The sequence below is a fragment of the Salvelinus alpinus genome, chromosome 35 (assembly GCF_045679555.1).
Source record: "Salvelinus alpinus chromosome 35, SLU_Salpinus.1, whole genome shotgun sequence".
NCBI lineage: Eukaryota > Metazoa > Chordata > Actinopteri > Salmoniformes > Salmonidae > Salvelinus > Salvelinus alpinus.
The window spans coordinates 996837-1018403 of NC_092120.1; the positions used below are offsets into that span (position 1 = coordinate 996837).

General features: G+C 44.0%; 2 protein-coding genes and 1 pseudogene across 3 annotated transcripts; all 3 read left to right on the plus strand.

The window, feature by feature from the left end:
* The first annotated feature begins 2648 nt into the window (after positions 1-2648).
* LOC139564589 (trypsin-2) lies at positions 2649-5969 on the plus strand. The gene is made up of 6 exons (XM_071384222.1): positions 2649-2698; positions 2878-3028; positions 4648-4898; positions 5072-5208; positions 5353-5454; positions 5594-5969. The coding sequence occupies exons 1-6, from the start codon at positions 2659-2661 to the stop codon at positions 5639-5641; spliced, it is 729 nt and encodes a 242-aa protein (XP_071240323.1). The 5' UTR covers positions 2649-2658; the 3' UTR covers positions 5642-5969.
* Positions 5970-11440: 5471 nt separating this feature from the next.
* Positions 11441-16054, plus strand: LOC139564590 (trypsin-2-like). 2 transcript variants are annotated; one of them, XM_071384224.1, is made up of 6 exons: positions 11441-11480; positions 11660-11810; positions 11975-12225; positions 15268-15404; positions 15587-15688; positions 15876-16054. In XM_071384224.1, exons 1-6 carry the CDS (start codon positions 11441-11443, stop codon positions 15921-15923), a joined length of 729 nt encoding a protein of 242 aa, XP_071240325.1. In that variant the 3' UTR covers positions 15924-16054. The 2 variants fall into 2 exon arrangements, with proteins under 2 accessions (XP_071240325.1, XP_071240324.1); XM_071384223.1 differs by lacking the exons at positions 11441-11480; positions 11660-11810; positions 11975-12225 and adding exons at positions 14239-14343; positions 14523-14673; positions 14813-15063.
* Positions 12255-13062, plus strand: LOC139564064 (trypsin-2-like; annotated as a pseudogene).
* Positions 16055-21567: the final 5513 nt, after the last annotated feature.

Genomic DNA, 21567 nt, shown 5'->3' on the forward strand with positions numbered 1-21567 from the left:
TGTGCATCATCACCACTCACTGGTGATGGTTAAAATACGGGAAGGGCCAACTCAACTGATCCTACCTCTGTATCCAAGGCCAACGTCTATGTGAATGAGACTCAAACCTGTCAAATCACCTTGCAAAATGTAGGCCTACCTTTTCATTAAGTATTGGTCAACGTTGTCTTATTAGTCCCAGTATAGTGTTTATTGATTGAGTTAATTCCAGATTTAGGACTGGATTCAATCCGTATTGTGGAATTATCATTCAAGGTCAGGGTTAATATGTGAAGGAAATTTCCGATTGAGCTGACATATGCAGCGTTTACTGTGAATACAGTCTCCGCGAACAGGGGAAAATGCCTTTAAATTTCAATCGAGTTATAACGCGGATCTTCTGCGAACATCTGCGATACGGATTAAATCCATATAAATGAAATGTCCATAGAGGGAGCAGCGGGGGTGGGGGTGGCAATCTGTTAGTTTTAGCTATGATGGTTGGTGCCGTTTACATTGAGGGAGGACAATCCTTTTTTTTATGAACATGGCCTTATTTCTATTGCAGCATATTGGATGTCTGTCATTCATATTCCATTCACCCAGTTCAATGTAACAGCGATAGGTTTAGGCTACTACATGATACTCATATTTTCCCTATACTCATCATGAGGTTGCTACAACCTAGCCTATAAAGGAAAGTATACATTGTAGGTGCATAGGTTGAGAGAAATTTGAGTAATCAAGGTGACAGACATCGACACATTCAATACTGCCTTGCCTGCATCTTGCAGGGCTGTGGACATAAAGTTAGGGTTGAGCCAGGATGTGGACATGAAGTTAGATGCACTATTGTAAAGTGGTTGTTCCACTGGATATCATAAGGTGAATGCACCAATTTGTAAGTCGCTCTGGATAAGAGCGTCTGCTAAATGACTTAAATGTAAATGTAATGAAGCTAGGGTTAGGATTAGGGTTAGAGTTATGGGTACGGGTTGAGCAGGGGTGTAGACTTTAATCTAGTGTCAACCACAGGAGGTCGGTGGCACCTTAATTGGGTAGAACAGGCTTGTGGTAATGGCTGAAGCGCTATTAGTGGAATAGTATAAAATACATGTGTTTGATGCCGTTCCATCTGCGCCGTTCCAGCAATTATTATGAGCCGTCCTCATCTCAGCAGCCTCAACTACTGTCAAAGTACAACTGTTTATTTGAATCTTGTGTTAATACCTAATATAATAAATTACACTACCCAAGTGTGTGCTTACTTTAACTGCGTACAGTATAACTTATGTAATGAACAGTATGTAATGAACTCATGGCACTATGGTATACAGAGTCTATTTTTTCAACAGCCTTGAATGACTTTTCAACAAAACCCCTTAAACCCAGTTTACTTGTTTACAAAGCTAAAATTGGCCTTGTGAGCAGCAAACCTGTGTTTGTCAACTTCTCCAAGAGAATACCAGCGTGTGAACCACACAGCTGTGTTGCAGCCATGTTGAGGTCAGATCCATCTGAACATGCAGAGAATACTGTCCATCTCAAACCGGCAGTTGTAGTGTATTGTACATGTATCACTGTGTCCTGTAAGAAATTCAATCAAACCAGATGGTAAGAACCTGCACAAAAAAAGGAAAACGTATATTTAGCTTTATGCTGCCTTTAGGGTTAACTTCATACCAATCCTTGATGCAAACTGCTGTGCCATAATGCTAAGGAGCTGATCGTGGACTACAGGAAAAGGCGTGCCGAACAGGCTCCCATTAACATCGACGGGGCTGTAGTGGAGCGGGTCGATAGTTTCAAGTTCCTTGGTGTCCACAACCAACAAACTATCATGGTCCAAACATACCAAGACAGTCGTGAAGAGGGCACGACAAAACCTTTTCCCCCTCAGGAGACTGAAAAGATTTGGCATGGGCCCCCAGATCCACAAAAGGTTCTACAGCTGCACCATCGAGAGCATCCTGACCATAAGGCGCTACAGGAGGTAGTTCATACGGCCCTGTACATTGCTAGAGCCAAGCTTCCTGCCATCCAGGACCAATATAATAGGCGGTGTCAGAGGAAAGCCCATAAAATTGTCAGAGACTCCAGTCACCCAAGTTATAGACTGTTTTCTATGCTACCGCACGGCAAGCGGAGCACCAAGTCTAGGACCAAAAGGCTACTCAACTGGTTAGACCCAAGCCATTAGCCTGCTGAATAATTCATAAAAATGAATTGTACACTCTTGTACACTGCTGCTACTCGCTGTTTGTTTGTTAACAATGCATAGTCACTTCGCCCCCACCTACATGTACAGATTACCTCAACTAGCCTGTACCCCTGCACACTGACTCGGTACTGGTGCCCCCTATATATAGCCTCGTTATTGTTAATCTTATTGTGTTACTTTTCATTATTTTTCATTATTACTTTTTATTTTAGCCTACTTGGTAAATATTTTATTCTTGAACTGCACTGTTGGTTAAGGGCTTGTAAGTAAGCATTTCCCGGTAAAGTCTACACTTGTTGTATGTGGCAAAAGGTGACCTTGGCAGGGCAAATTTTGCCTCTGATTGGCTTTCTCTTGACCAATCAAACAGTTCCATTACACGGGGCGGCACACCCAATTCTGCATATAAACTAGGGGTGCAGATTAACCCCTTTCATCGACAGGATCATACAGTAACCATGATTTCTCTGGTCTTCGTTCTGCTCATTGGAGCCGCTTGTGAGTATAGTAATGATCATAGAAAAAATAACAGGACTGTGTAATGACACTAACATCACACATTTGTTTCTTTGACGTTATTAAGAAATATGTTCTTGTTGTTTTATCACAGTTCTTTGCTTTTCCATCTCAAAAGGTGAGGTAATATAGCTAAGAATGTGCCTGCTCTCTGTTTACAGTCGCCACGGAGGACGACAAGATCGTCGGAGGGTATGAGTGCAAGGCCTACTCCCAGCCCCACCAGGTGTCTCTGAACTCTGGGTACCACTTCTGTGGTGGCTCGCTGGTCAATGAGAACTGGGTTGTGTCTGCTGCTCACTGCTACAAGTCGTAAGTAGCATACCATGTGAACTAAGCAAAAAAAGAAACATCCTCTCACTGTCAAGTGCGTTTATTTTCAACAAACTTAACATGTGTAAATATTTGTATGAACATAAGATTCAACAACTGAGACAAACTGATGTGACTAACATAAATGGAATAATGTGTCCCTGAACAAAGGGGGGGTCAAAATCAAAAGTAACAGTCAGTATCTGGTGTGGCCACCAGCTGCATTAAGTACTGCAGTGCATCTCCTCGTCATGGACTGCACCAGATTTGCCATTTCTTGCTGTGAGATTTTACCCCACTCTTCCACCAAGGCACCTGCAAGTTACCGGACATTTCTGGGGGGAATGACCCTAGCCCTCACCCGCTGATCCAACAGGTCCCAGACGTGCTCAATGGGATTGAGATCCGGGCTCTTCGCTGGCCATGGCAGAACACTGACATTCCTGTCTTGCAGGAAATCACGCACAGAACGAGCAGTATGGCTGGATGGTCATGTCAGGATGAGCCTGCAGCAAGGGTACCACATGAGGGAGGAGGATGTCTTCCCTGTAACGCACAGCATTGAGATTGCCTGCAATGACAACAAGCTCAGTCCGATGATGCTGTGACACACCGCCCCAGACCATGACGGACCCTCCACTTCCAAATCGATCCTGCTCCAGAGTACAGGCCTCAGTGTAACTCTCATTCCTTCGACGATAAACGCGAATCTGACCATCACCCCTGGTGAGAAAAAAACGCGACTCATCAGTGAAGAGCACTTTTTGCCAGTCCTGTCTGGTCCAGCGACGGTGGGTTTGTGCCCATATGCGACATTGTTGCCGGTGATGTCTGGTGAGGACCTGCCTTACAACAGGCCTACAAGCCCTCAGTCCAGCGTCTCTCAGCCTATTGCGGATGGTCTGAGCACTGATGGAGGGATTGTGCATTTCTGGTGTAACTCGGGCAGTTGTTGTTGCCATGCTGTACCTGTCCTGTAGGTGTGATATTCGGATGTACCGATCCTGTGCAGGTGTTGTTACACGTGGTCTGCCACTGCGAGGATGATCAGCTATCTGTCCTGTCTACCTGTAGGGCTGTCTTAGGCGTCTCACAGTACGGACATTGCAATTTATTGCCCTGGCCACATCTGCAGTCCTCATGCCACCTTGCAGCATGCCTAAGGCACGTTCACGCAGATGAGCAGGGACCCTGGGCATCTTTCTTTTGGTGTTTTTCAGAGTCAGTAGAAAGGTCTCTTTAGTGTCCTAAGTTTTCATAACTGTGACCTTGCTTGCCTACCGTCTGTAAGCTGTTAGTGTCTTAACGACTGTTCCACAGGTGCATGTTCATTAATTGTTTATGGTTCATTGAACAAGCATGGGAAACAGTGTTTAAACCCTTTAAAATGAAGATCTGTGAAGTTATTTGGATTTTTACGAATTATCTTTGAAAGACAGGGTCCTGAAAAAGGGACGTTTCTTTTTTTTGCTGAGTTTACTAGCAACATATTGACTCAATAACACCTAGCAACAATTTGTTACAATTAACTTTTGCAAAACTAAAGTGCACAGGTGAACTCCACATTCACATGAACTGTGAAAGTAAAAAAAGTACAAATGGAACTCTCTCTCTTTCAGCCGTGTGGAGGTGCGTCTGGGCGAGCACAACATCCAGGTGACTGAGGGTAGCGAGCAGTTCATCTCTTCATCCCGCGTGATCCGTCACCCCAACTACAGCTCCTACGACCTCGACAATGACATCATGCTGATCAAGCTGAGCAAGCCCGCCACCCTCAACACCTACGTGCAGCCTGTTGCTCTGCCCAGCAGCTGTGCCCCTGCTGGCACCATGTGTACCGTCTCTGGATGGGGCAACACCATGAGCTCCAGTGAGTACAGCACCTGGGTCAAAGGTTACATGTGCCAGTTGGTCATCTTCATGGTGACTGAGTGTGTTTACAGGTATTGTAACTATAACACAATGTCATTATATATAACCATAACTCTCCTCCTTCTCCCTCTCTCCATTCTTCCATTTCTCTCTGTCTCCTTCTCCTTACAGCCGCTGACAAGAACAAGCTGCAGTGCCTGAACATCCCCATCCTGTCCTACAGCGACTGTAACAACTCCTACCCTGGCATGATCACCAACGCCATGTTCTGCGCTGGATACCTGGAGGGAGGCAAGGACTCTTGCCAGGTACTTACCACTCTGACCTCAGTTCAGTGGTACCACAAAGATGACTTTAAATTGACTTTTTCAGTTAAATGAATACAGAAATAATTATAAATTATATATAACTATTAATTTCTCTCTCTTTCTCCCTTCCTCTCTCTCGCTCAGGGTGACTCCGGTGGCCCAGTGGTGTGCAACGGTGAGCTCCAGGGTGTTGTGTCCTGGGGTTATGGCTGTGCCGAGCCCGGTAACCCCGGTGTCTACGCCAAGGTAAGACAGAACATTCATACATCACTTGGTTTCCCAAAAGAAAAAGACATTGAGTCTATAAAACATTGATTGATGGTTCTCATGTTGCCTCCCATTGAGTGTGTCCACTATCTATGTCTCCCTTCTTCTCTTCCTCCAGGTTTGTATCTTCAACGACTGGCTGACCAGCACCATGGCCACCTACTAAGTCTGATCCTAGCTTCGGTCCTCCAGCACGGTCCTTACAACTCTACAACATCGTTTGCAGTTCAACATCCACCTTTTATACTGGAGATTATTTACTAATGACAAATAAAACATTTAACACCATTTCAGTTTACTGAATATTTTCCCCAAAGATAAATAAAAAAGTGAATATACTCTCAAAGGTACTTCTTACATGCCTGTAGCATAGAGCCCATATTCATGTATGATATGAAATATTTTGTTCTGTATAGCATCAAGAGAGTGTTGATTGCAAGTGGAATGTCTTCATTTGTGACAGTTAATAAATGCTGGAGTTACATCAGCTGAAAGCTATGGTCTATGATTGGTACATATATTTCTTGACTTTTAAAGAAATGCTATAACCATTGATTCTTGAAGAGTATAATGTATAAATGCCTCAGGAGCTCAGGTAATCTGTCGTACCCCATCAGACACTCAAATTGGACAGTTATATCTCCATCTCTTTATTCAAAGACTCAGTCATGGACATTCTTTCTGACAGTTGTGGCTGCTTCCCGTGATGTATTCTACCTTCTTGCACTTTGTGCTGTTGTCTGTGCCCAATGTTTGTACCATGTTTTGTGCTGCTACCATGTTGGGCTGCTGCCATGTTGTGTTGCTACCTTGTTGTTGTCATGTTGTGTTGTCATGCGTAGCTGCCATGTTGTCTAAGGTTTCTCTTTATGTAGTCTTGTGGTGTCTCTCTTGTCGTCATGTGTGTTGTGTCCTATATTTTTATAGATTTTTTTTATAGATTTATCCCAGCCCCAGTCCCCGCAGGAGGCCTTTTGCCTTCTGGTAGGCTGTCATTGTAAATAAGAATTTGTTCTTAACTGACTTGCCTAGTTAAATACATGTTAAATAAATACAAATATTAGAAAAGAACTCAACATATAAGTACATTTTACTCCATTGTTTGTAAACAATGTAACTGTAAACAAACACTATAACTTCGAAACACGGGTCATGATTCAGTCATATGCGCATTGTTGACAAGCGCATTGCTCTGTCGATAATTCTGCTTTTTAAAGACTCCCTATAGCCCTCAACTCTAGAACAGAAAACCATCAGGTTCCGGACATTGTAGGGTAAGAGTTGAATACCCCTGCTCTATAGCAATCCTTAAGACAACATGTATTTTTTATTTGGTTGAGCTATCCCTTTAACAATTTAAACTGTTAGGAGGAATTCTCAATATGAACATCTTTAATATATTTCATATATCACATTTTCTATTTGAGTGCAAACATTAGTTACCTATTCTATGGGGGTTATGGTTGCGTACAGTTCAGAGAGAACTGATGTGCTACAACTGTAACCTGTGTGAGATGGCTAGCTAGTTAGCGGGACGCGCTAGTAGCGTTTCAATCGGTGAAGTCACTCGCTCTGAGAACTTGAAGTAGTTGTTTCCCTTACTCTACAAGGGCTGTGGCTTTTGTGGAGCAATAGGTAGCAATGTTTCGTGGGAGGCAGTTGCCGATGTGTTCAGAAGGTCCCTGGTTCAAGTCCAGGGTGGGGCGAGGAGAGGGACGGAAGAAAAATTGTTACGTTGGTGCCATGAGGTAACTTGCACAATAACTGAATGTAGCTGGCGATGATGTACTGGTAGGATCACTAGGATGCTGTGGGTTGAGTAGCTAGCTGTACTGACTAGCTTTGCTAGCCAGCAGGTTGTTTGTATGTCCCTCAAGGATGATGACAAATCCGGTAAACCACAACATTAAACAAGTACAGTGAGTGAAATGGAGTTGGCTATACTCATACTGTCCCGGCCTATTAAACAAAAGCAAATTGAACAATAAACTTCGGTGTTGCAACACTCTAGCGAACTCCGTCATTGTTCTCCAAGATCACCTCCATCCAATACGCACGTACCCGCCCAATCTACTTCACGCCACACCGTACATGGATGCGGACAGTTCTGTACGGGGACGCGGGAAGTTCAAGAATCTTTACAGGAGGCTACATTCACCCCTCACTAGGAAAACTTGACGTCCCGACAACTTATACATAAAACATAAGATTAGGTATCACAATGAATTCGAAACATAACACAGTTTACAATACACCTTGAGCTTAACACTATGCAACAGTAGAGCACAGGCATATAAAAACACACCCTCAAACCAAAAAATTCTCAGAAGTATATGTGTGTGGTGCAAGAAAACACTCTGTAATGAGGTGAAGTGATGGTATGGCGATGTACGTGACTTCTTCACCCAGCCAGCTGAAAGACTTCCTGGATGAGTCTTCTTTCAAAGTTTCTGCCCTGATGCCCTGATCAGAGTTTATGCGGGAAGGCAGGCCACAATGGACAAAGAACTTCTCCCAAAGCACCCTGGCCACAGTGCTGGCTTCCTGGTCTTAAGTGGTGTAAACTTGGGCGTAGCGAGTGAAGTGATCTGTCACTACGAGGATGTTACTGATGCTCTTTGTGTCATTCTCCAGAGAGAGGAAGGTCTATACACACAAACTCTAGGGGGGCTACAGTGGTGATGTTCACTAAAGCTGCTGATTTAGTGTCTTCAGCTGCACGCACCTTGCACATGACCTGCAGTGAAACTGAATATCTCTGAACATGAAGCGCCAGTAGAACCCAGCACGGGCTAGATCATGTCCACTCATAACCTAAATGTCCCATATCATTGTAGAGAGACTTCATGACCACGGCTCTGAATTATTTGGGGAGAACCAGCTGCTTTCTTTTGACCTGACTGGGGACTCTATGTAGTCTGTAGAGCACACCTTGTTCCATAGAGAGACACTCCTATTCTTGTTTTTGATACAGCACTTCTCCCAGGCCAATTAAGCTGGCGTTAATGTGGAGCAGGTAAGGCTTGCTTGGGTCTGCAACGACCAACACAGGAGAGGATGTGAGGTGGTTCAGGATGTTAATGAAGGCCTCTTCACATTCTGGGGTCCAATGATTTCCAAATGGCTCACAGTCCTTGAAGTAAGTAACTCCAGGAAGGGGGTTTGACTGGTCGACTCTGTTTCCCTTTGGAGCATAGTTTTTTTGTCAGCTCATGAAGTGGATGCACGATGGAGGAGTAACTTTTGACGAACCCTCTGTAATTTCCACAGAACCCCAGGAAAGACTGAAGGGTCTTGAGGTTGGTTTGGACAAGGTTTGGCATCTGGCAGAACTGGTACTTCTCCACCAAGAGCTTCAACCCACAGGCCTCCAGCTGGTCCAACACCTTCATAAGCCTCTCTTTGTGCTCCTCAAGGGTCTTCCCAAAGACTATCAAGTCCTTGAGGTACACAAGCACCTCCAGGAGATTCATGTCACTCGCTGCTTTCTCCATCAAGCGCTGGAATGTTGGTGGGGCTCCAGTGACTCCTTGTGGCATCCTCTCAAACGGATAAAAGTTGAGGGGAGAGATGAATGCTGTTTTTTCTTTGTCCGCCTCGTTCATGTGGATTTGATAGTAGCCACTTCGGAGGTCCAGCACTGAAAACCACTTGCTTCCAGTCAAGCAGTCCAACACATTGTGTATTCTGGGGACAGTATACTGGTTGGTGATGGTCCGTCTGTTCAGGGTGCGATAGTCAATGCATAACCTGATTTGGTCACTTTTCTTCCAAACAACGACTATGCACAGGGTCTCTGAGAGTCAGAGATGATTCCAGCCTCCAGCAGATCTCCCAGGTGTTTTCGGACATCCTCTACATCTGCAGGAGCAATTCTGTGAGACTTCTCTCTGAATGGGCGATCATCCTTATTTGATACGCCACTCCTTTATCACACCCTACATCCCACTCATTCAGTGAAAATGCTTGGGCTCTCTCACTCAGTGGTCTTCTCAGGTGCTCTCTACAGTCAAATGGCATAGGAGAGTCACCGATGTCGAACAGGTCAGGATTGAACAGAGTGCAGTTCCCCCATTTTCAGCCGAGGTTACAGAGTTACAGGCTGCATGCCTTCATTTTTTATTTTCTGGGTGATGCACCTGCTTCCCTGGGAAGTGTTAGGTTCTAAATTAAATTCACGGACGATTAGTAAAGCTCAAACCAGGTTTATTCACCCATTGGGTCATACAGCTGCACAGACAAATACATGTTTCCACCATTGGTAGTATATATACACCGAATTGGGTATTGTGTCCTCCTTCCATCTAAACATTTCATCTTTATTGCTAGGCAGGAAGTTAAGTGATGCGGGCCATAAACTGTTCCTTCTCCCTTAATGTGACCTGACCTGACCTCGGCCCCTCATTCCTCACTAAACTACATCTCTCCACCCGTATCAGTGCCTGCAAACATGTGATTGCCTTCCATTTACTCAATACATTCCGAGCTCAATATTTCAATAGGATACCTGATAATTAACAATATTTAAAGTTTAGAGTCAGAACTCATCAGAAGGCATGGTATGGATGCCACTGGTCACAATTACTTCACTAGCCATTGCACTCTTCTCAAAATGCTCGACCAAGACAGTGTGAGTCTTGTTGCCTTGGTGAATTCCTTACAGACTTCAATCTCTGCTTCAGCCAGGGGGGAAAAGTCAAGGGCTTCCCAGAGGTATGTTTAAGGAACCCTATAGGACCCTCCTCTCTCAGAGTGTGCTCTCTTTCCCTCTGGTGGTAGGTCATTAGGCAGTTGGAGTTCTGATGGCGTACACCCTCTTGCGTCGCACGGTCCAGCATCTCTCACAGCTTCCCTAGCACAGAGAACATGTTGGAGTTTGTTCCCAAGACCATGGAATAGTCATCATGTGTTGGGGGCTCTGGGCACACTAAGGCAAGTGTGTTTAAAGGCTTCTGGACACCCACCACTTCAGCTGGAAACTTGATGGTGACTTCAATGTAGCCGTCGGAGGGGTAGCTGTTTTCACTCAACCTACAGAGAGGTAAAACCTTGATAGGCTGGAGAGGCAAGTGACTAAGATGGCTCTGGTAGAATGAGCGGTGGATGATGGTCACTTGGGAGCCGTAGTCTAGGATGGCTTTACATGGCTCTCCATTCACTCTCACATTCAGGCTGGTCTCTGGGCGTGCACATAAAGGTAGGATTAGGGTTGAGGCTAAGGTTATGGGTTAGGGTTGAGCCGGGGTGTAGACTTGAATCTACTGTCAAGGTACAACTGTTTGTTTAAATCATGTATTAATACCTAATATAATACATTACACTACCCAAGTGTGTGCTTACTTTGATTGTTTTACTGCATATTAACTGCATACAGTATAATGATTTTTGGAGGAACTTATGATTATACATTTTAAATTAATAGCATTACAAGGACATATAAACTGTACAGTATTTTTTTTTTACCAGAGCCTTGTATGACTTTCCCTCCAAAAAACTTCTACCCAGTTACTTGTTTACAAAGCTAAAATAGGCCTTGTGAGATGCAAAGTTGTGTTTGTCAACTTCTCCAAGAGAATACCAATGTGTGAACCATACAGCTGTGTTCCAATCATGTTGAGGTCAGATACAGTCTGAACTGCAGAGAATAGTGGTCATCTCAAGCTATCAGTTGTAGTGTACTGAACATGTATCACTGTCTTCTGTAAGAAATTAAATCAAATTCAGACGGCAAGAATCTGCGCTTGAAAAGTACTTGGACTAATGACAACATATATTTAGCTTTCTGCTGCTTTTAGGGTCAACTTCATACCACACCATGATGGAAACTGCTGTGTCATAATGCTGACCTTGGCAGTGCACATTTTATCTCTGATTGGCTTTCTCTTGACCAATCAAACAGCGGCACAGACGATTCTGCATATATACCAGGGGTGCAGTTTAACCCCTTTCATCGACAGGATCATACATGATTTCTCTGGTCTTCGTTCTGCTCATTGGAGCCGCTTGTGAGTATAGTAATGATCATAGAAAAAAGAACAGGACTGTGTAATGACACTAACATCACACATTTGTTTCTTTGACGTTATTAAGAAATATGTTCTTGTTGTTTTATCACAGTTCTTTGCTTTTCCATCTCAAAAGGTGAGGTAATATAGCTAAGAATGTGCCTGCTCTCTGTTTACAGTCGCCACGGAGGACGACAAGATCGTCGGAGGGTATGAGTGCAAGGCCTACTCCCAGCCCCACCAGGTGTCTCTGAACTCTGGGTACCACTTCTGTGGTGGCTCGCTGGTCAATGAGAACTGGGTTGTGTCTGCTGCTCACTGCTACCAGTCGTAAGTAGCCTACCATGTGAACTACTGGCAACATGTTGAGTCAATAACACCTTGCAACAATTTGTTAAAATTTACTTTAGCAAAACTAAAGGACACAGGTGAACTCCACATTCACATGAACTGTGAAAGTAAGAAACTTAAAAATGGAACTCTCTCTCTTTCAGCCGTGTGGAGGTGCGTCTGGGCGAGCACAACATCCAGGTGACTGAGGGTAGCGAGCAGTTCATCTCTTCATCCCGCGTGATCCGTCACCCCAACTACAGCTCCTACGACCTCGACAATGACATCATGCTGATCAAGCTGAGCAAACCCGCCACCCTCAACACCTACGTGCAGCCTGTTGCTCTGCCCACCAGCTGTGCCCCTGCTGGCACCATGTGTACCGTCTCTGGATGGGGCAACACCATGAGCTCCAGTGAGTACAGCACCTGGGTCAAAGGTTACATGTGCCAGTTGGTCATCTTCATGGTGACTGAAAAGGCATAGAAAATATACAATTAGGAACACAATGTCATTATATCTAACCAGCACTCTCTTCCTTCTTCTCCCTCCATCCCTCCATTCCTCTCTCTCTATCTCTCTCTCTCCCACTCCTTACAGCTGCTGACAGCAACAGCCTGGACATCCCTATCCTATCCTAGTGACTGTACAACTCCTACCCTGGCATGATCACAGATGCCATGTTCTGCGCTGGATACTTGGAGGGAGGCAAGGACTCTTGCCAGGTACTTACCACACTGACCTCAGTTCAGTGGTACCACAAATATGACTTTAAATAGACTTGTTCTATTGATTAGAAATGTATAATGAAATAACCAATTCATATCACTTACCTCCTTTCTCTCTCTCTCTCTCAGGGTGACTCCGGTGGCCCAGTGGTGTGCAACAGTGAGCTCCAGGGTGTTGTGTCCTGGGGTTACGGCTGTGCCGAGCCTGGCAACCCCAGTGTCTACGCCAAGGTAAGACAGAAAAATAAATGTCCTGTTGTGTTTGAGGAAAACATCAAGATATATACATCCCTTGGTTTCCTGAAGGAAAAAGGCATTGAGTCTATAAAACATAGATTGATGGTTCTTATGTTGCCTATCATTGAGTGTGTCCACTAATGTCTCCCATTTTCTTCTCTTCCTCCAGCTGGGCTTCTTCAACGACTGGCTGACCAGCACCATGGCCACATACTAAGTCTGATCCTATCCTTGTTCCTTCTATATGGTCCCACAACTCTACAACAACCTGTTCCGTTCAACATCCACATTTTAAACTGGAGATTAAGTACTAATGACAAAGATACATTTTTTTTTTAACACAATTTCAGTTTACTGAATCTTTTTTCAAAGGTTATATAAAAAAAGTTTTGTTATATTTCAGTCTTCTGTGATGTACAGTGCCTTGCAAAAGTATTCAGATCAGGGTTGAGTTAAAAACAAATATCCGAAACTTTGAACATCCCACGGAGCACCATTAAATTAATTATAAAAAAATGGAACGAATACGACACCACAACAAACCTGTTATATCTGTTATACTTACCGCACCCCTGTATTGAACAAAAAACTGTGGTTAGGGTTGAGTCATGATATGGACATGATGTTATTGTTAAGGGTTGACTCATGATATGGACATGATGCTAGGTTTAGGTTTGAGGGTTAGGGTTAGGTTGAGGGTTAAGGTTTGGGTTTGGGTTGATTAGGGATTTGGAAGAGAAGCTAGGGTTAGGGTTGAGGATTATGGGTAAGGTTAGGGTTGAGCCTGGGTGTAGACTTTAATCTACTGTCAAAGTACAACTGTTTATTTTAATCTTGTGTTAATACCTAATATAATAAATTACACTACGCAAGTGTGTGCTTACTTTGATTGTTTTACTGCATATTAACTGCATACAGTATAATGATTTTTGGAGGAACTTATGATTATACAACTTATGTAATGAACTCATGGCCATATAAGGTATACAGAACCTATTTTTACGACATCCTTGAATAACTTTCCAACAAAATCCCTTAAACCCAGTTTACTTGTTTACAAAGCTAAAATTGGCCTGTGAGCAGCAAAGCTCTGTTTGTCAACTTCTCCAAGAGAATACCAGCGTGTGAAACATACAGCTGTGTTGCAGCCATGTTGAGGTCAACATACAGTCTGAACATGCAGAGAATAGTGGTCATCTCAAACTGGCAGTTGTAGTGTATTGTACATGTATCACTGTGTCCTGTAAGAAATTCAATCAAACCAGATGGTAAGAACCTGCACTTAAAAAGTACTGGGACTAATGACAACATATATTTAGCTTTTTGCTGCTTTTAGGGTCAACTTCATACCACACCATGATGGAAACTGCTTTGTCATAATGCTGACCTTGGCAGCGCACCTTTAGACTCTGATTGGATTTCACTTGACCAATCAAACAGTTCCATTAAACGGGGCGGCACACCCAATTCTGCATATAAACTAGGGGTGCAGATTAACCCCTTTCATCGACAGGATCATACAGCAACCATGATTTCTCTGGTCTTCGTTCTGCTCATTGGAGCCGCTTGTGAGTATAGTAATGATCATAGACAAAAGGACAGGACTGTGTAATGACACTAACATCACACATTTGTTTCTTTGACGTTATTAAGAAATATGTTCTTGTTGTTTTATCACAGTTCTTTGCTTTTCCATCTCAAAAGGTGAGGTAATATAGCTAAGAATGTGCCTGCTCTCTGTTTACAGTCGCCACGGAGGACGACAAGATCGTCGGAGGGTATGAGTGCAAGGCCTACTCCCAGCCCCACCAGGTGTCTCTGAACTCTGGGTACCACTTCTGTGGTGGCTCGCTGGTCAATGAGAACTGGGTTGTGTCTGCTGCTCACTGCTACAAGTCGTAAGTAGCCTACCATTTGAACTACTAGCATCATGTTGAGTCAATAACAACTAGCAACAATTTGATAAGCTTAACTTCTGCAAAACTAAAGGAGACAAGTGAACTCCACATTCCCATGAACTCTCTCTCTCTCTTTCAGCCGTGTGGAGGTGCGTCTGGGCGAGCACAACATCCAGGTGACTGAGGGTAACGAGCAGTTCATCTCTTCTTCCCACGTCATCCCTCACCCCAACTACAGCTCCTACAACATCAACAATGACATCATGCTGATCAAGCTGAGCAAACCCGCCACCCTCAACACCTACGTGCAGCCTGTTGCTCTGCCCAGCAGCTGTGCCCCCGCTGGCACCATGTGTACCGTCTCTGGATGGGGAAACACCATGAGCTCAAGTGAGTACAGCACCTGGGTCAAAGGTTACATGTGCCAGTTGGTCATCTTCATGGTGACTGTTTACAGGCATAGAAAATGTAGACCTACTATTAAAAACACTATGTCATTATATCTAACTACAACTCTCCTCCTTTTCCACCTTCTTCTACCTTCCTCCCTCCACCCCTCTCTCTCTCTCTCTCTCTCTCTCCTTTTCCTTACAGCTGCTGACAGCAACAAGCTGCAGTGCCTGAACATCCCCATCCTGTCCTACAGCGACTGTAACAACTCCTACCCTGGCATGATCACCAACGCCATGTTCTGTGCTGGATACTTGGAGGGAGGCAAGGACTCTTGCCAGGTACTTACCACTCTGACCTCAATTCAGTGGTACCAATGATGACTTTAAATTTACTTTTCAATTGATTAGAAATTGATAACGAAATAACCAATTCATATCACTTGTCTCTCGCTCTCGCTCTCGCTCTCGCTCTCGCTCTCGCTCTCGCTCTCGCTCTCGCTCTCGCTCTCGCTCTCTCTCAGGGTGACTCTGGTGGCCCAGTGGTGTGCAACGGTGAGCTCCACGGTGTTGTGTCCTGGGGTTACGGCTGTGCCGAGCCCGGTAACCCCGGTGTCTACGCCAAGGTAAGACAGGAAAATAGTTTTCCTGTTGTGTTTGAGGAAAACGTCAACATTCATATGTCACTGTGACATCACTTTGGTTTCCTGAAGGAAAAAGGCATTGAGTCTATAAAACATAGATTGATGGTTTTCATGTTGCCTCCCATTGAGCGTGTCCACTAATGTCTCTCTTCTTCTTCTCTTCCTCCAGGTGTGCATCTTCAACGACTGGCTGACCAGCACCATGGCCACCTACTAAATCTGATCCTAGCTTTGGTCGTCCAGTACGTTCGCACAACTCTACAACATCCCGTTCCACATCAACATCCACCTTTTGTACGGGAGATTAGACATTATTTATGTTTACGATAAATAAAGCATTTAACACTGAATACTTTTTTGCTGTTATGTTTGTACTCTCACTGTCCTTAGAAATCTTTGTAAAGGTCTTTCTATCTTCTTATGTCAAGTGGTATTACTAGTAAACACCAGAGAAACTAGTAACTACTAAAAGATGCAGGGGGTAAATTCATTGTGTCACCTTAACACATTTTTTTTTATTAATACAACAAGAAAAAACAAGGAACATTACTCATTTAGAGTATTCTGTCTGTGAGAGTTGTGTTGCTACTGAAATACTATGTAGTGCAACATGAACATTGTTGGATCTTACATAATGTTTTTACTCTGAACAAAAATGTAAACGAAACATGGAACAATTTCAAAGATTTTACTGAGTTACAGTCCATAAGGAAATTAGTCAATTGAAATAAATTATTTACGCCCTAATCTATGGATTTCACACGACTGGGAATACACATATGCGTCTGTTGGTCACACATACCTTAATAAAAAAAGGTAGAGGCGTGGATCAGAAAACCAGTCAATATCTGGTGTGACCACTACTGTATTTGTCTCATGCAGCGTGACACATCTCCTTCACATGTAGTTCTCTCTCTCTCTCTCTCTCTTCCTCCCTCTCTCCCTTCATCCTAGCTTTGGTCCTTCAATACGGTCCCACAACTCTACAACATCCTGTGCAGTTCAACATCCATCTTTTATACTGGAGATTAAATACTAATGACAAATAAAACATTTAACATAATTTCAGTTTACTGAGCCATTTTCCCAAGGTTATATATTATATATATATATATATATACTTATGAATGTTCCTCATACATGTGTAGCGGGTTTCTTATGTACCACAGGACAACCAAGAAATGAAGAGCGACACCCCGGCTGTCTTTTAGGCTTTTATGTTGATCTTTCTCTCTCAGTGTTTTCTCGGACTCAGGAGAGCGGGAGCTACGGGTAGTACCAGGGTGTTAGTAGGTGACACAAGCACCCGGATGAAATAAAATAAATGTATTGAAATAAAACCCGAAGACGTTAACATCATTCAGCTACTGTAGCTGCCTACCTAACATCAACAGGCAGCACCAGTAGCGCAACAATTAAAAATAGACACCAAAAGTAAAGTTCCTGGCGATCATAGCGATCTGACTCCCCTCTGTCTGAACTTGGAATATTTTTGTTTGCGGGCTTTGGCCACTGACCCTCAACCTGGTTGTTCTGTTCTGCGTTGTGTACTATTCTAATAATTTGAAGTTTGATGGAATAACCATTTTAACTCTACTACACATGCATGCAGCATAGAGTACATGGTCAAGTATGTAGTGAAATATTTGGTTCTGTATAGCATTGCAAGTGGAATGTATTTTTTATTTTATTTTACCTTTATTTAACCAGGTAGGCTAGTTGAGAACAAGTTCTCATTTACAACTGCGACCTGGCCAAGATAAAGCGTAGCAGTTCGACATATACAACAACACAGAGTTACACATGGAATAAACAAAACACACAGTCAGTAATACAGTAGAAAAAAAGAAAACAAAAAGTCTATATACAGTGAGTCCAAATGAGATAAGATCAGGGAGTTAAGGCAATAAATAGGCCATGGTGGCGAAGTAATTACAATATAGCAATTAAACACTGGAATGGTAGATGTGCAGAAGATGAATGTGCAAGTAGAGATACTGGAGTGCAAATGAGCAAGAGAAATACATAAATACAGTATGGGGATGAGATAGTTGGATGGGCTGTTTACAGATTGGCTATTGTAAGAAATTGTAATAGATACTGACAACTTGTTTTAACAACTTCTCAACACAAGCTATACTTGGCACAACATGCACCCATCCCCCACTATACCCCACACTTCGTACCCCTATAATAACCACAGACCCACACACACTCCCCTCCCCCATGAACAGGCCCCTGTTAAAACAAACGCACATGCATTCTGTTCGAGGATGAGACTCTAAGACAAAGAACTGTGTTAAGAGCCAATGGAACGTCGACATCAGGCCCGGACAGGACTACCCACGACCCAGATCGACCAATCGGAAGGCCAGACTACAAGATCAACCTACTTTACTTGTTGCATATATAATCAGCACAACCTGTTTAGAGCTCTCTTTTCCGACGATTCCATACGAGTCAGACAGAAGGGGCCGTGCTGCACGATTGCTAAGATATTTTTACCTGTGAATAAACTGCCTTATTATACAAATATCCACCTCGTCCTATGTCTCAACTTGATCTCCTGTCTCCAGTAAACGTTTTATCAACACTATGTACAGGTGCAGTGATCTGACGTTAGGGAGAGGCATGCATAGCCGAGTAATCATGGGAGTCCAGTGAGTGGCTTCAGGCAGCTAAAGGGCCAGGGCTAGCAGCAGGGCCTTAGAAGGATGTCAGGATGGAAGAAAGTCTGTTGTGGCCCCCTCGTGCTGAATATGTCGGCAGACGAATCAGCAGGGCTCCGTGTGGTAAACCAGGCCAATTGGCAAAATAGGTATAGCGGCCGAAGAATTTGTCCGATGGGCCTCTTAAGCTAACAGTCCGGTGTGCTCTAAACAGCTAACGTTAGCGGGCCGCGGCTAGCAGTTCCGCGGAGCCAGTTTGAGTACCCCCTCGAGCAGATTTCGTCGGTAGTCCAGTTGTGAAGGATCGCGGGGTTCCGTGCCCCGTACCGACAGTAGAAGGGGGTCCGGGCCAGTTAGCAAAAATGGTGTTATAGCCCAGGAGTGGCTGTTGGGCTTCTTCTGCTAGCCGGGATATGGGCCTAGATCCAGGCTAATTGATGCTAGCTTCGCGACAGGGACGCGACGTTAAACCAGGAATAGTCACACGGATTGCAGCTAGCTAGCTGTGGTAATCCAGGTGAAAATGTTCAGAGCTTGCGGTAGGAATCCGGGGATATGGAGAGAAGATAGGTCCAGTATGTTCTGTTTTGAATCGTGTTGTACAAACTGGCGAGAGCTTTCCGAGCTAAAGGTTAGCTGATGACCGCTAGCAGTGGTTAGCTTACTAATTAGCTAGTAGCTAGTTAGCTGGCTAGCTTCTGTTGGGGGAATACCGGTTTGGAGGTGAATAAGAATTCTTTAGAAGAGACAGAACCACACTGCATTGAGTGAGGCAGGTTGCAGGAGAGTATTTTGAAGTTGAGGTTTAGAAAAATATAAAAGATCTGCAAAGAAAAAAGATATAAAAAGATATATACTAGACGAAGAACAAAGACGTCTGACTGCTACGCCATCTTGGTTTCTGATATACATTTGTGACAATTACAGTATGTCATTACAACAGCTAAAAGCTACAGTCTGTGATTGGTACACCCATTTCTTGACTTTTCCAATGATCTACATAACCATTGATTCTTGAAGAGTATTACCAGGGCCGGCTCTAGCCTTTTGGGAGTCCTATGTGAGATGTGGTAGGGGGGCCCACCACCTCACAGCAAGACATTTGAGTGGCCCCCCTCTTGACGGTGGAGAGAAACATTTTTAATTTCCTGTGTGGGGTCGCAGTTCAAGAATTGCAACATTTACCTAGAGTTAACTCTGCAAATAGCACTGCTGGGTGATTTAAAAAGTCATAGTCAATCGATTAATAATATAATGATACTCTTAGCAAAAATCTTTAATTTACAATATGTAGAATCTATGAGACTAGAAAGGTTAAGAACTTGTGTGAAACATCACAGCACAATTAAAAGATATATGACAAATATAAATCAAAACTGGATGGTGTTCAGAGATAGATGGGAGGGGTTGAGTGGAGCTGAAGGATGGGACTAAAAACAAACAAAAGAAAACTATTGTAAAATATACTGTGTCTGTAAAATGTACATAGTATGTAAATCAAATAAAATTGTATTTGTCACATACACATGGTTAGCAGATGTTAATGCGAGTGTAGCGAAATGCTTGTGCTTCTAGTTCCGACAATGCAGTAATAACCAACAAGTAATCTAACCTAACAATTCCACAACTACTACCTTATACACACAAGTGTAAAGGGATAAAGAATATGTACATAAAGATATATGAATGAGTGATGGTACAGAACGGCATAGGCAAGATGCAGTAGATGGTATAGAGTACAGTATATACATATGAGATGAGTAATGTAGGGTATGTAAACATAAAGTGGCATAGTTTAAAGTGGCTAGTGATACATGTATTACATAAAGATGGCAAGATGCAGTAGATGATATAGAGTACAGTATATACATATACATATGAGATGAGTAATGTAGGGTATGTAAACATTATATTAAGTGGCATTGTTTAAAGTGGCTAGTGGTACATTTTTACATAAATTTCCATCAATTCCCATTATTAAAGTGGCTGGAGTTGAGTCAGTATGTTGGCAGCGGCCACTAAATGTTAGTGGTGGCTGTTTAACAGTCTGATGGCCTTGAGATAGAAGCTGTTTTTCAGTCTCTCGGCCCCTGCTTTGATGCACCTGTACTGACCTCGCCTTCTGGATGATAGCGGGGTGAACAGGTAGTGGCTTGGGTGGTTGTTGTCCTTGATGATCTTTATGGCCTTCCTGTGACATCGGGTGGTGTAGGTGTCCTGGAGGGCGGGTAGTTTTCCCCTGGTGATGCGTTGTGCAGACCTCACTACCCTCTGGAGAGCCTTACGGTTGTGGGCGGAGCAGTTGCCGTACCAGGCGGTGATACAGCCCGACAGGATGCTCTCGATTGTGCATCTGTAGAAGTTTGTGAGTGCTTTTGGTGACAAGCCAAATTTCTTCAGCCTCCTGAGGTTGAAAAGGCGCTGCTGCGCCTTCTTCACAACGCTGTCTGTGTGGGTGGACCAATTCAGTTTGTCCGTGATGTGTACCCCGAGGAACATAAAACTTACTACCCTCTCCACTACTGTCCCGTCGATGTGGATAGGGGGGTGCTCCTTCTGCTGTTTCCTGAAGTCCACAATAATCTCCTTTGTTTTGTTGACGTTGAGTGTGAGGTTATTTTCCTGACACCACACTCCGAGGGCCCTCACCTTCTCCCTGTAGGCCGTCTCGTAGTTGTTGGTAATCAAGCCTACCACTGTAGTGTCGTCCGCAAACTTGATGATTGAGTTGGAGGCGTGCATGGCCACGCAGTCATGGGGGAAAAGGGAGTACAGGAGAGGGCTCAGAACGCACCCTTGTGGGGCCCCGGTGTTGAGGATCAGCGGGGTGGAGATGTTGTTACCTACCCTCACCACCTGGGGGCGGCCCGTCAGGAAGTCCAGGACCCAGTTGCACAGGGCGGGGTCGAGACCCAGGGTCTCGAGCTTGATGACGAGTTTGGAGGGTACTATGGTGTTAAATGCTGAGCTGTAGTCGATGAACAGCATTCTCACATAGGTATTCCTCTTGTCCAGATGGGTTAGGGCAGTGTGCAGTGTGGTTGCGATTGCGTCGTCTGTGGACCTATTGGAGTGGGTCTAGGGTGTCAGGTAGGGTGGAGGTGATATGGTCCTTGACTAGTCTCTCAAAGCACTTCATGATGACGGAAGTGAGTGCTACGGGGCGGTAGTCGTTTAGCTCAGTTACCTTAG

What these genes read in the sequence shown, in the direction of transcription:
- LOC139564589 (XM_071384222.1), top strand. Translation starts at nt 2,659, where the DNA reads ATGATTTCTCTGGTCTTCGTTCTGCTCATTGGAGCCGCTT. An exon ending in TCTGCTCATTGGAGCCGCTT is followed by an intron (nt 2,699 to 2,877) that starts GTGAGTATAGTA and finishes CTCTGTTTACAG; the next exon opens with TCGCCACGGAGGACGACAAG. An exon ending in GCTGCTCACTGCTACAAGTC is followed by an intron (nt 3,029 to 4,647) that starts GTAAGTAGCATA and finishes TCTCTCTTTCAG; the next exon opens with CCGTGTGGAGGTGCGTCTGG.
- LOC139564590 (XM_071384224.1), top strand. Translation starts at nt 11,441, where the DNA reads ATGATTTCTCTGGTCTTCGTTCTGCTCATTGGAGCCGCTT. An exon ending in TCTGCTCATTGGAGCCGCTT is followed by an intron (nt 11,481 to 11,659) that starts GTGAGTATAGTA and finishes CTCTGTTTACAG; the next exon opens with TCGCCACGGAGGACGACAAG. An exon ending in GGGCAACACCATGAGCTCCA is followed by an intron (nt 12,226 to 15,267) that starts GTGAGTACAGCA and finishes TTTTCCTTACAG; the next exon opens with CTGCTGACAGCAACAAGCTG.